Source organism: Anabrus simplex, chromosome 1 (genome assembly GCF_040414725.1).
Source record: "Anabrus simplex isolate iqAnaSimp1 chromosome 1, ASM4041472v1, whole genome shotgun sequence".
NCBI lineage: Eukaryota > Metazoa > Arthropoda > Insecta > Orthoptera > Tettigoniidae > Anabrus > Anabrus simplex.
In genome coordinates, this window is record NC_090265.1 from 1,336,962,001 (window position 1) to 1,336,977,265 (window position 15,265).

Genomic DNA, 15,265 nt, shown 5'->3' on the forward strand with positions numbered 1-15,265 from the left:
TACTAGTTATGATAGTCACAGTTTCTCGCAGTTATCTGAGAAAATTTCAGTTGTTTCGTTATTATTTTTTGGAGGGATTGTGTTCCTTATCCGTTGCTACCTCCTGCATTTTTGAATTTCAAGTGCGCGGCGAAAAAGAGCCAGAAATCAATAATCAAAAATAATTTTGGGCCATAGTTTTCAGTTCTCAGATAATTTTTTATAATATTAAAAAGTTATTGTAAACTCAAACTATCTGAACTATTTCAAATAGTTTATTTATTCATCACAGACGAGGTAGTGCAATGTTTCCTTTACGAGCTGATTTTGTTGTTATTTATTTCTGTAGGAATCTACTCAATATAAACACAAAATAACTTTATGATGTCTAATATGTGGATAATAATGTTATTGTTGGTTAGTTATTAGGAACTTGGGATTTATTTTCGTGTACTTGAGGTAAGAAATTATCCGACATTACATTGAATTCGTGTGGAGAAATTTGAAGCTGCAGCCGCTGTCACGATTCGAATTCGAAACACGGGTCCCGAGATGTATACCGTATATTCCCATAGAGGAGTAAATACATTTACAAAATAACTTATGATAATAATAATAATAATAATAATAATAATAATAATAATAATAATAATAATAATAATAATAATAATAATAATAATAATAATAATAGCGTCTTATTTATAACATGCCATCTCTGATTATCCCGCTTGTCAACGCAGGATTCTTCTGTACATTTCTCTACTTTCTCTTCCGTACCTCGAAGCAAGCAAGTCCATCACCTAATGGAATGCATCGCAAGTTTTCTCTTATTCTTCGTCAAAGAACAAGAGCTAATGTTGCTTCCGGCACTTACCATCTGTGCTTCCTGCTGCATTACGTTACCTCATCTCCAACAAGCAGAAACATCGCTCTAGCATAGCCGGATTATAACAGAACAGCTTCCGTGGACATGAAATGAAATGTATGGCTTTCAGTGCCGGGATATCCCAGGAAGGGTTCGGCTCGCCAGGTGCAGGTCTTTCTATTTGACACCGTAGGCAACCTGCGCATCGTGATAAAATCCCCAATCCGGCCAGGAATCGAACCTGAGACCCTCTGAACCGAAGGCCAGTACGCTGACCGTTCAGCCAACGAGTCGGAATCTGTGGACATGAAACAGTACGATATCTGTGACATGGTTCCCTATTGATGACATTTTGCCCTAATGAAGATTAACAATTCCGAATGACATAGTAGCAGTCAGCCAATCGAGCGGAGTGGCCGCGCGTGTTAACGCCCTACGGTTATGGAGCCAAGCTCTTCATTCAGGAGACGTGTGGGCTCGAACCCTACCGTCGGCTGTCGTGAGAATTATTTTCTGTGGTTTCCTATTTTTATTCCCAGGCAAATGCTGGGATAGTTCCAGTTCATAGGCCACAGCCGATTCCTTCCACCTATTTATCCAATTTAATTAGCCAGCATGTTCATTAGCTCCTCAACTGAAGTTGGTGTCAGGAATGGCATCCAGCCGTTAAAATATGCCATATAAATTAATATCACCTCATCCCCGACCCAGCATCAAGAAATGGGACAAAAGGGTAGGCAAACATTGCAGCAGTTCGAGATACTTCAGAAGAAGTATGTGAATACCTATTAGTCTGAGGTTTGAATCGACGTTAACGCAGCCACGTGAGGTCTACGCGGTCATGAAAGCCAAGCTGGGAGGTTACCGTACTTACTTTGTGATAATCTACTTTTATTTGCAATCAGTCGTACGTCATTGGCATGTAAAGCTAGCAGCGGAGACACGGAGATAATTCTAGTTACCTCGTCTAAAGCTGGTACTCAGCGTTTAAGAATAAACGATTTTTATTAGGCTAAGAGTGATAGCTATTCTTCGTGGAAAGTCGTAGAATTATACAGCTATACTATGCTATGCTATGCTGAGGGAACTGAAAAGTACACGAAGTAAAGCCTTTCTGTTATGGGTATTTTTTCTTCGTAATTGTACGTAATTTTCAGTTGCGTGGCACAGGCTATAGATATAATATAATAATTGTAATAGAATAGAGAGTTCTCTCAGTCACGGATGTCCAGAGACTGAGCAGAGAGTATTTGTCCATTGTAATATTCGTATTTATTTATACATGTCATAAATTGTTTCACATTAACACAGCGAGAATATTATTTCAATTTATATACATAGAATTTCCTGTAACATCTAACATAATATAATATATAATAATATAATCAATATATATATAATCAAATTAAACTTTCAAAACTATGTTATGAGAAGAGATTTTAGTGTAATTTTGACCTTTGTTGTTTTTACAGATCTTCATTTACCTGCTGGCCCTCGCCGTTCTGGTAGCGGCAGAGGAAAAGGCTCAAAAGAAAGACCTTGAGCAGCAGGAGAAGGAAGAGTCCTTGGCGGAGAAGAAGCAAGAGAAGCGGGGATTGTTCGATGTGGGCTACGGTGGCGGATCATTCTCAGGTGGCTTTGACGGTGGTCATGGCCTGTCTTATGGCGGTGGTCATGGCTTGTCTTATGGCGGTGGTCATGGCTTGTCTTATGGCGGTGGTCATGGCCTATCCTATGGCGGTGGTTATGGCCTGTCCTATGGCGGTGGTCATGGAGGTGATCATCATGGCCACATCAAGACTATTACTATTCACCAGAAAGTGGGCGTGCCCGTACCCCATCCTTACCCGGTGCACATCCCTGTTCACAAGGAGGTTCCCTACCCTGTGGAAAAACCCGTACCAGTCCCTGTGAAGGTGCCTGTGGATAGACCTTATCCCGTACCAGTACATGTAGAGAAGCCCGTTCCCTACACAGTGGAGAAACCAGTGCCTTACCCCGTCAAAGTGCCCGTAGATCGGCCATATACCGTACACGTTCCTGTTGAGAAACGCGTGCCTTATCCCGTACATGTAAAGGTACCTGTTCCACAACCTTACAATGTCTACGTACCCAAACCCTACACTGTGGTCGTCGAGAAGAAAGTACCCCAACCATACCCCGTGGAGATTAAAGTCCCAGTTCCCCAGCCGTACCCAGTCCACGTTAAGGTACCAGTCCGTGTCCCAGTGGACAGACCTGTCCCTTACCACGTGAAGGTACCTGTTGACAGGCCTGTTGCTGTTCCAGTGCCTAAGCCCTACCCAGTGCCAGTCGAGAAGAAAGTGCCCTATCCTGTAGTTAAGGAGGTGCCTTACCCAGTGAAGGTACCCTATGACAGGCCATACCCAGTACATGTTATCAAGCCTTACCCCGTCCCCGTGGAGAAGAAAGTCCCTTACCCGGTAGAGAAGGAAGTACCCTATCCTGTGGAGAAAGAAGTTCCCTATCCAGTGAAGGTACCATATGATAGGCCATACCCAGTACATGTTATCAAGCCCTACCCAGTTCCTGTTGAGAAGAAGGTACCGTATCCTGTGGAGAAGGAGGTGCCCTATCCTGTGAAGGTTCCAGTGGAGAAGCCAGTGCCCTACCCCGTCGAGAAACCAGTTCCTTACCCAGTAAAAGTACCCGTCCCAGTACCTGTTAAGGTCCACGATCACCATGATGGAGGATATGGCGGCGGATACGGCGGTGGATACAGCAGCGGGTATGGCGGTGGATATAGCGGTGGATACGGGAGTGGACATGGCGAATATGGAAGCGACGCCAGTGGAGGATACAGCTCTCACTAGTTACTGGCATGTAAGCTAACCTCTTCGTCGAGGACAATATTCGAACATGTCCTCATTTTGTTCCGTCTGGTGTGTTTGTGATGTGTGCGTTGTGTGTTATTGTTGCATATTAGTTAGTAATATTTATGACTGTACCTCTATTTTTATACTCTGCAAACAAAAATAAAATAAACAAATGTGTTTCATACATATTTTCTTCCAATTCTGAAGTTTATTTCCTTCGAGAACTCACTTTTAATCAATCACATCACCCATTTAGTATTGGTTCAAACATGATGAGCAGTCACTTCCTCTATTTGCCAATGGTGCGGTGTGTTTAAGTCCCTTTCCGCAACCTGTTTCCAATTTCTGGGATGACATTCGATACCCTCTCCCAATTGATATACACGACCATAGAAAAGCCACAATGCAAGAGCTTTTTGCCTTTGAACATTTGTGGGGAAACTAATGCCCTATGGTGACAATGCTGCAACACAGACACACAAAATTGTAGCATATCTACATTAATATTTTAAAGAGACGTTTGTATGTGGTGGTTGATCTTGGGAGCCACTCAAACGGTTTCAGTTACTCTTTCCCCATTAGAATGATTTTGACATAAATATGTCTTATGGTTGGGAGTCTTCTGAAAATTTGCGTCACGACATTAGTGATACAAAATGTGTAACGCGATGTTACCTAGCAAACGTGCAGGTTGTGATGTGAAGTATTGATGGATGGTCATGCCTGAGAGACAAAGAAGGCTCTGTGCCAAACTTTGTGAAACGATGCAAATAAATTCGTCACTGTTCGGGCAAACGGTCATACCTCACAATACTCTTCCTATTCATTAGTTTCCTTAAGACTGGTCACGCCTCCCAGCCACATGTGGATACGCAGTCCATCAGAACAATTATCGTTGTGTTTATTTTCGTATGCTAACATGTAAATGAACCTCAAGTATATTATTCTGTGAGAGTGCGTATATAAGTCACACAAACATACATTCTTAGAGTGCGGTACGGTAAGGTTAATTTTCCTTTAACAAAGCAAAGCAAAGCAAAGTCACCTCCGTACAGGCCATTAAGGCCATTGGAGGAGTGGAAGGTAAAGGCTTCCACCATTGTTAACCTCGGCACGTGATGGTGTAGAGTGGTTAGCTGTACGCCCGGCCGCCTTTGCCCCCAGGAATTAACCTGGTACTCATTGTTGGTGTAGGCTGAGTGAACCTCAGGGCCATATGCACCTCCGGAAGTGAACATCTCGTTTCTTAAATTTTACGACTTCCTGACGAGGATTCGAACCCACGTCCTTCCGGGCGAACCGAGCACGCCTTTACCGCCTCGGCCAGGCAGACCGTAATTTTCCTTTAGCATAGGAAAATTAACACGACGAATATTGTTCTGATGGACTAAATATCTATATGTGGCTGGGAGGCGTGACCAGTGTTAAGGAAACTAATGGGTACGAAGAGCACTGGGAGATATGACCTTTGCCCGAACAGCGACGAATTAGTCCTTGTCAATTTGGGTTTCATTTATTGAACGACATATTTATGATCATTCGATTTTCCCGGAGGGAAACTTGACACTAGTTGTTCTTTCAGATTATAATCAGGGCAGCAGGTATGTTTTTCAAAACTAGAACATTCGAATAAGTTGTGCGTCGTGGATCCATAAAAGAGAATACGCTACCGGACTATGGGTTCTACTACAAAATGGAGCCCACCAAGCCTACTTAGAGTTCAATTTTGTACAAAAAGTGAATATGCATTTTCTTCCTAACTCTAACAGTACTCCAGGAAATATTATTTTCTCTCCTTTCGACGCATGCTTTATAATATAAAAACCCAAATAACGGTTAGGCTTTTAGTCGTATATATAAAGGTGAATACAAGAATTTTAGGGGAAAATTTCTACAAAAATATTTATATGTAGTTTCTTCCTAACTCAAGCAGTTGTAGAAAAAACTTTTCTGATGTTTTACGCATGCTGTATCCAATAAAAAGCAAAATAAGGGGTGAACTGGTAGTCTCTATATAAAATGACTTTTTTTTTTTTTTTTTTTTTTGCAAGTTGCTTTACGTCGCACCGACTCAGATAGGTCTTACGGCGACGATGGACAGGAAAGGGATAGGAGTAGGAAGGAAGCGTCCGTGGCCTTATTAAGGTACAGCCCCAGCATTTGCCTGGTGTGAAAATGGGAAACCACGGAAAACCATCTTCAGGGCTGCCGACAGTGGGGTTCGAACCCACTATCACCCGAATACTGAATACTGGCCGCACTTAAGTGACTGCAGCTATCAAGCTCGGTAAAATGAAATTGAAATCGGTTTTATCCAATAAACTTTACAGATCTATGGCTAAATCGTTAGCATGCTGATCTATGGTCCAACGGGTCCCGAGTTCGATTCCTGGCCGCGTCGGCGATTTTACCTGTAATTGGTGATTCCTCTGACTCGGGGGTTGGGTGTTTATGGCGTCTTAGGCATTATAATTCATCTTAAGTAGGACTCCATCTTCCCAGATGCGCAGGCTGCCTACAGGGAGTCAACTCGAAAGACATACACCAGGCCTCCCCGGAGGCCATACGACATCATTGTATCCAATAAGTAAGCTATCTGAACTTCAGAGGAAGGTCAAGTCGCAAGATACAGCGCTCTGAGTGACAACAGCTTGTCTACTGGATAATATAAATGAGAAATGAGAAGCACAATGGATCAATATTTGATATCCAGGTATGCCCATTATGGTATAGAATAGCGTTTCTCAATCGGGAGATCCGAGACCAGTAAAAAATTCTTAAATAGTTTCATAGGAAAAAGACTTGAATAATGTTCTGAATAAATGTTATTTCCCGTTTCTTCATAATTGGATGTTGCCGAGAGTGACAAAGCTTACAATAAAGGTGGTTTATACGTTGTACAATCATTAAGTTCGTGAACTGGCCGCTTAGTGTCTCTGTAGTGTTCTACAGCGGAGAGTTCGCACAACAGGATGGCGCCATGGCAGTTCTTTGTCCAGCAAGAGACAGTTGCGTGCATCAAGTATAAGCAGAGCCATGCTCTCTGTTCTGATGAGTAGCTCAATGTCAGTGGCGGTATTTGAGAATGTTGTACTTTGAGCAACAGCCAAATTTCAAGTTCCGCTAAAAAATACGCAAAGCCGCTAGCGAAGCAACTAAGATGATGAAGTCGAAATCACCCATACCGGCACGATGGGAAAAAGGCTGCGAAAAGGCACGCCAAAAGACTAGTTGATCCTTGAACTGTATGCGTTAGTCCACGAACTTGTTGACTGTAGTACAGGGGTGTACGCTGTGTTGCCTGCACTGTAGGCGCCAGTCCACGAACTTATTGACTGTAGTACGTAAATCTTTGCTATGTTGCCTAAACTGCAGGCACCTGTCCACGAACTTATTACAACTAAACTCAACAACTTTAAAACAGGATTAATTTAGAGGAAACAGTAATATTAAAACTACAGTAAATTATATAAAATTTCTTAGTAGAATATAACGCACATGAATTCTGCGTTAGCTACACAAATGGTTCTTGAGGATAGTAGCAGGACTTCTCACAATACAGAGAAACAGTTCATTACTCGAAGTGGCTCAGGTCGAACAGTTAACAAAAACTGACAAATTTCATGGGTATTGTCCATCTAGTAACAGAGAAGAAATTCCATTCAACTTTATTTTTAAGCTTTTATTTTTAACCAGAGTATTTTTCTTAATGGAAAATTAAGAACACAAAATAAAAGCGATTACAGTAGTTGTTATTTATTGAATATTCTAAATTTCGATTAACACTAGGCCTATTTATAGCAACGATACAGGGAATACATTCTGGGAAATCTTGAGTGAACAACTGGAGTAACACTGGGGATAACTTTTTACGTCTGGTGACCCTAAAATCAGTGAGCATATTGTGAGATGAATATGTTGTGGCTTACAGACTTTGCGCCCTCCTCCGTAGTGTAATTGTTAGTACTATTTTACCTGCCGGCCTCGGAGGCCTGGGTTAGATTCTGGTACTGCCAGAAACTTAAGAATGGCATGGTACAAGCAGCTCACCTCCATTGCGGGTTGTATTACTTACTTACATACGGATTTTGGCAAAATATCTTATTAAACATTAATGAATTTCAATTATATTAGATTTGTAGCCACCTGCTGCTACTTCTTGACAGATGCAGTACTTTTGCATCTGTCTCTTGGCACAGGACAGAGTAAAATATACCTTCCGAAGTTCCAGTCTCATTTATGGCTGTGCCAATATAGAATATGAGTGGTACTTAGTAAAGACACACCGCACGACTAGTGTCTTACTACTCATAGGGTCAGTCGTGCTGCAGTAGCTCTTTCTGTCCCAGTGAGGAAAACAATGGCAAATTCCCTCACTCATCATCTTGCCTAGTACGCCTCATTGTAGTATTGTCATCAGTTTTTTCGGTTTTCTTAAAACTGCATAATCTTCTGTGCTGCTATCTGAGGATCCAACCAGTAGGCATACGTGATTTGTAATGTATGATATTGAGTTAGTTATGAAAATTAAACATTTCAGTCACCTTCGGCTCAAGGAATATAAACTCTGAACATGTCAACAGCTGAATAATTATGCATCGACAGTCGGTCCAAAATAGCCTGGAAGTTTTCACGCCAAATTTATGCAATGCAACTGCATCCACACGGTATTAATAATAGTAAAGATATTTTGGAGTATGTATACTCATTCTTGGTACTTTGGCACTGCTGTGGCAATGAAATACGTTGTCAAGTACCTGTTAGCTTGCATTCGGAAGATGGTGGTTTCGAACCCCACTGTCGGCGGCCTTGAAAATGGATTCCATGATTTCCAATTTTCACACCTTAATTAACGACATGGTCACTTTATTCCTAACCCTAACCCTGCCCTATCTCATTTCAGCCATATGACCTGTCTGTGCTGGTGCGACTTAAAACGAATAGCAAAAAAAGAGAAAGAAATAACCTGGCTCTGATAATTAGTTACCCTTTCTGTGCGCTAGTGATAACGATTGATGATTCTTCCCAGAAGGCTTAATTCCGGACAGTTCATCTGTCGATCTCCAGTTTATTGGAATTCAATCGCCGCGGTGTTCCTGTCCTCAAAAATCACATTTCTTAGCGGATGTATCACTTTATAAAAAAACTATGTTTGGATCTGGTCTAGAGCGTGTGGATCCCTTGATAGGGAGAGGTGGATGTATAACTGTTTTCCACTCGCTGATCCCGTAATTTCATTTGTCATATCCGTTAGCCTTTCTTGACATTTTTACTGGTTCGATGCCAAGAGATATCTCTCATTCATAAACTCTACTTAGAAACACTGCCATTTCCATGAAAATTATTCAATACCAATTTCACAACACTGCAATGTTTATATCGAAATGAAAGATAAGTCTTCTATTAAGGAACGTACTATAAAACAGTCAGTTCTCCTAAAACTATGTTAGAAATATTGTAGCGAAGAAAACGGAATATACATACTTGTATTCCTAATCAATCAATTTCGTGCCTACTACTCTATCCCATTTTGAATAGGCGTAATTACCAATTGGTTAACTGGTTTGATGTATTATTATATAATGAAGAACAGTTTGAAGATATTAATTTGCAGTTAATCCATACCTTCTTGTCTGATTTTTCAGATAATGAATGAATTTTACTAAGAGTTTTAGAGTTTAGAGTCACGTTATATTACAGCAGCATCTAATTAAAATTTCCTAAACATGCTCTGGAAGACATTATGGAAATAACCTAAATAAATATGATCAACCTCTACCGATTAGTTGAGGTAGGACAAAGTAAAATGAACTCTTATTTGAGAAGTGTCCTTACCTTATGTAGGGGATGTTGGCGGGGACGTGGTACTTGGAGCCAGGATCAAAGTCGTATTCTGAACGCAGTATGGGTGGTTTGATGCCCGAGATCCTCTCCCTGCAAGATAGAATACACATCGATTTCGTAGAGTAGTGTTTCAGTTTAGAGGACAATCATAGAAAAGTTTTGTGGAGGAGAGTACCCCGAAACACAAACGATGTACTCCGTGGCACCAATAAGACATAATTTAATCATATAGTCGTCATCTAAAACAAATGACTGGTAAGTAGTCATTGCTTCACATCTTTAAAATTATTCCAAGCCCCGCCGATCACTTTAGTGTTTCTTAGATTCAAAGTTATGTATGAATGATCTATTAGAAGAAAATTATTCTATCAACGATTTGTCAATGAGGTATTTCCATCGGTGCTCTCGTAGACTCCTTAGTTTGTAGTGGCTTTCGCTTAAGAGGGTATGAGTTCGATTCTTAGTCGGCTCGGGTATTTTAGCTGTGTCTTAATTCCTCTGGCTAGCGGGAATGAGTGTTTGTGTTCGTCCTATATTCACCAGTTTATAAACATCACACTATCAACCACCAGAATATCCCTCCATATAGGGTTGGCGTCAGGAAGGGCATCCGGTCTTAAAACGGGGACAAATCCCCATACTGTATAGTGGCGATCCAAATAATTGTGAAACGGCCAGGAACATTTTCATGTATGCAGTCGAACTATGTTTATAAATGATGGTGCGTGTTGTACAGTAATGTGTAAACATCTCAGCTTACGATGTATTTAACTGGCCTTCCGTGAATGATACGACCTGACAGATTATTCTGTTGAAAGCACACAGTGTCCGCCTCTGTGGTGTAGTGGTTAGTGTGATTAGCTGGCACCCCTGGAGGCCCCGGTTCGATTCCCCGCTGTGTCACAAAATTTCAAAAGTGGGACGAAGGCTGGAACGGGGTCCATTCAGCCTCGGGAGGTCAACTGATTAGAGGTGGGTTCGATTCCCACCTCATCCATCCTGGAAGTGGTTTTTCCGTGGTTTCTCACTTCTCCTCCAGGTAAATGTGGGGATGGTACCTAACTTAAGGCCACGGCCACTTCCTTCCCTCTTCCTTGTCTATCCCTTCCAATCTTCCCGTCCCCCACCAAGGCCCCTGTTCAGCATAGCAGGTGAAGCCGCCTGGTCGAGGTACCGGTCATACTCCCCAGTTGTATCCCCCGACCCAGAGCCTGAAGCTCCAGGACACTGCCCTTGAGGCAGTAGAGATCGGATCCCGACCCTGGATAAGAAGAAGAAGAAGAGAAAGAAAGCTCAGAGTAATATATTGCGTTAACCCGCGCCTGGTGGTTATGGTTGTTAAGGGGTCAAGTCTTCGTGGTCTGACACCATGATCAGCAGATTCCAGTCCCGATGATAAAAATAAAATCACCATCAGAATGTTAGTCCGCAGGGTACGGGAGGAGGTAGTAGACTGTATAATTTCAAATCACTATATTGCGTGCCATAAGCCTGGGTTCGATTCCAAACATCTCCGCAGTGTTTATATGGAGTGAGGGCGTATGGTAGTGATTCGTCCGTCGGAGGGAGACATTAAGCCTTGAGCAGACTCCTTGGTGTTATTCGACAGAAGTAGGATATGTGCCGACACTGATACACAAAGAATGTACTCCGTGGCACCAAGAAGACCTTATTAGTCATTCCGATCATCACCCCTCTCTTCCTGAGATGCGCAGGTCACCTCGGGACGTCACCAAGGAAGACCTGCATCAGGCCCCTCCGGAGGCCACACGACATCATCATCATCTATTGTGTTAATGGTAGAGTAGCACTGAAGAGAATAGAAACATAAACATCAATTGAGGCGGAAGGAACAATCATTGAAGACGATTTAAACAAATACTGCAGCATCACCAAATATGATTCTGTTATAAGGAAATCCTCAAAACGGAAGCGGCGTTATAAGCAAGAATCACTAAGAAAGAAGAGGAGTGAGGTAGTTTACTATTGCATTCCTCACGGACCAAGAAGTGCTATTGCAGCACCAGTTATACCACAGCAGCTTCTATACTGTCTCAGCCAACAAATGATACAGACTTCAGAGGAAGCTACATTTTGCTCTGGCCTGTGACAAGAGGCAGATGCATCCAACAAGACAGATTGATGTTGAAATGTAGTATTGCGAAAGACACTGAGGATGGAATGAGTACGTGGATCGAATCACGAACTGAATTTCATGAGAGAGAGATTTTTAGAATATACGTATCTTGAGACTTGTTCAGTGAATTGTTAGGAGAACATGTGGGAGATAATGACAGAACCAGTCTTAGCACCAGCTATCCTGAGGGAAACTTCGGAGGGAACCAGCTACTAGATGGTTCGATTAGTCTTTCGCCCCTATACCCAGCTCCGACGATCGATTTGCACGTCAGAATCGCTACGGACCTCCATCAGGGTTTCCCCTGACTTCGTCCTGGCCAGGCATAGTTCACCATCTTTCGGGTCCCAACGTGTACGCTCTGGGTGCGCCTCAACTCGCAATGAGAACGAGACGCCCCGGGAATGCGGAGCCGCACAGCAGCGCGGCCCATCTTCCCTCGGTCCGCACGAGGCGGGACCTTCACTTTCATTGCGCCTTTAGGTTTAGTGTCAACCCAATGACTCGCGCACATGTGAAATGTTTACATTGAAATGCGAATGATAGCGTAGAACATGTGGCAGAGAAAGATGCAGGCATCGACAGTCATTGTTTGAAAACTCATTAGGCAAGAATTAAAATTTCAGTTTAGTAGTATAGAAAATCCTCGTGGTACATTCAGCCATCAAGGGCTTTGGCCTGCCGAGATGACTGCTGCCCAGAACAGTGGCTTACAGATATTGGACTTCTATGTGATCAGTGTGACAATATCCTCAGCCTTATTGCTTGACTTTCGTGACAAGCGCCACTGCCTCTCGTATCAACATATCAATTGGCCTCACGAGAATGAGTGAAACCGTTCCAATCCCCATTTAAGAATTATAATTCATGGAATGGTCGAGAATCGAGTTCGGGACCTCCGGACGAAAGGCAGCCACTTCTTACCTGTACACAAAGGATGCCAAAGTAAGAAACTGGTGGCAATTGTTACTGTTTTAAGAGGAAGTACAACTGGGGAATCATTTTCTATTAACAATAATCAGAACGAAAAAGGAAGAGGTACGATTCTTAGAAAATGAAGGTATAGGCAAAAGTAACGGAAGGGCGTGAAAATGAAAGACTCCCTGGGACTCGCAAACCAACCTACTACCTTCGGGGTCGGAAGAGAACAGGAGTTGACCAAGGGAGGCGGATAGGAAAGGTTAAAGCAAGCGGAAGCAATGACAGACTCAGCCAAAACCCCATGGTCGCCACCCATACTCTCTAGTTGAGAGCCCCTGGTGTACCTTTTAGTCGCCTCTTACGACAGGCAGGCGGTTTCGTGGGCGTACGCTACCACCCCCCACCCACAGGGTTCCAGGAGATACTTCCTTACGAGGAGTGCAGTTAAATGATATTGTAAGACTCTTAAATGTGCGTTAGTTTGCCACAGGAAAGAGTTATATACACATAATCATGGGAAAATCAAAATTATAATGATGTTTCAGTAGTAGCTCGGTATTAAGGGAGCTATATAGTAAGTCCATTCGTTATAGCATTCCAACAGCATACGAGAAATTAGAGACCGTACGCAGGGAGACACTATTGACTTGTGCTTTTTTTTCATCTTCCACCACTTTTCACACACTCATGTGAAGTCACTGGTGCGAACCATGTAGCACGTGTTGACTTGGCCCTGTCTTACGGCCGAATGCTCTTGCTGATGCCAATCCTATGTGAAGGCATGTATTAATTATTGTGTGTGTTATGTGGTGGTTGGTAGTCTGGTGGTACCCTGGGTATATATGAAAAGGTGTGTATTGATACAAACACAAACACCCAGTCCCCAAGCCATAGGTATTTAGCACATACAACTGAAATCTCTGACACTGCCGGGAATCGAACTCGGGACAAAGGCCGCGGCGATAACCATACAGCCACAGAAATATTTGAAACAAATAAAATTGTACCATAATTATTGTTAAAATTCTTAACGTTCTGCGAAAATTGCATCAGTCGTCTTGTTACTGAAATTATTTAGTCGTCTGAGGCACCATCAGTCCATATTGCCTTGGATTACACTACAGCACCGATTTTATCAACATCTTCCAATCGCTGTCAGTCAATAGATATAATATAGGCATATATTGACATCGAGCGGAAGATTAACATTTTTAGCGCTCTCTATGTGTCAGTGCTGCAGTGGTGGCCTCAGGATTCCAAGATCACGGGTTCAAACCCGATGTAGGGAGTCTGATTTGGAACAAAATGTCTATCGCGCTCCATATTTTACGATGTCATCATGTAAACGATCTCTAGTGACAGATTTGATGTTTACCGGACAAAACTCAGTCGTGGATCACCCAACACAGCCCCATTATTCTTCCATCTAGTAGAATAAGACGGAATGTCAAAATTGACACGCAGTAGCCTAGATGGCGCCAAATCAAAATAAATTCACATAGCAGCTAAGGTCATACGATTATTATTATTATTATTATTATTATTATTATTATTATTATTATTATTATTGTACCGGGCGGTACACCTCCACGCCGCTAATTCAAACATTGCGCCAGTTGAAACTCCTCTACTGGAGAAAGCCTGAACTTTAACAACCATATTAATTCTAAGGCGTCTCAGAAGATGTCGCTATTGTAAATTTTGAAGTGTTCTGAACTATGTCTCTTTCGATTTGTATTTGTTTGCTCTGTAGGAAGAAGTGTGAACATTCTCTTCTAGATGGCACTACTTAAGAACTACAATTGTGCACCCTAGTGCGAAGTGAAGGAACTTTTTTTTGAAGAAATTTGGTATTCATAAGTTTGTTCTTTGTTAAATTTCTTTCAGTCATTGTTTGGGTTGGCAGTATAACCCTTCTCTTTCCGCCAGTTTTGAATTTGACCAATGAGTAATTTCTGTAATTAATTTTCCACCAATCCTAGATGTCTTCTTCAGTTTTGACTTGTAATCTTTAGCCGACCAATAAAAATTTATGGGCGGGCTGTTATCATTCATGAAAGGTCTCGAGTGTTCCACGAGGGTATATAAACTGCTGATTTTTTGGTCTCCTGGCCACTTCAGTAACATCTTTCCTAGTGTGATTATGTAGTAGGGGGCGGGAAGCGCCTCTTTCTTCGGGCAGCAGTTCATCCATAAGGTAATGGCCTTTTAATAACTTCATTTCTCGCTAGCTCAGCAGTTTAACCTTCGGGGCAGGTTCGAATCTTTTCGCATGTAACCTATCTTTAAAATGTAATAGACACTTGGTAAAACTTCGTTTCTTTAACTATAAATTGGGATAGAGAGTGCTAAACACTCTCGAGCTCCCACTCCTATTGTTTTGAGGTGACTTTATTTTCACAACCGTTTCTTCCTTTCTTAATGTAATAAAGTCTTCTTATACAAGTCACCTCTTTAGTATGGGATTACCCCTTGTGTATGCAGCCTAGTGCCAAGTAGGTTTTAAAAGTGTATTAGGAGTGCAAGTTACGCCTCCATTCAACTCAGAATTTTGGGCCATGTAATTGACCTGTTTCCTTACTGAATAGGCCTCAGTAGGTTGGGTATTATTACCCCTGTTCTTGTGTGTTTGGTGTGGCCTTTGAATAGGCTTGAATTTTGAGAGCGGGTTTGCTCTTTCTT

General features: G+C 42.1%; 2 protein-coding genes across 2 annotated transcripts in view; one reads left to right on the plus strand and one right to left on the minus strand.

The window, feature by feature from the left end:
* The window catches only part of LOC136858935 (titin), a 186,325-nt gene extending 182,495 nt beyond the window's left edge, over positions 1-3,830 (plus strand). Inside the window, exon 10 of the mRNA XM_068225760.1 lies at positions 2,317-3,830. Within this exon, the coding sequence (XP_068081861.1) occupies positions 2,317-3,678 (1,362 nt within the window). The 3' untranslated portion in view covers positions 3,679-3,830. The remainder of the gene's footprint in view (positions 1-2,316) is intronic.
* The window catches only part of LOC136858952 (angiotensin-converting enzyme), a 135,830-nt gene continuing 124,386 nt past the window's right edge, over positions 3,822-15,265 (minus strand). The window contains exons 11-12 of the mRNA XM_067138663.2: positions 9,517-9,615; positions 3,822-3,828 (exon numbers count right to left, since the gene is read on the minus strand). Of these exons, the coding sequence (XP_066994764.2) occupies positions 3,822-3,828; positions 9,517-9,615 (106 nt within the window). The remainder of the gene's footprint in view (positions 3,829-9,516; positions 9,616-15,265) is intronic.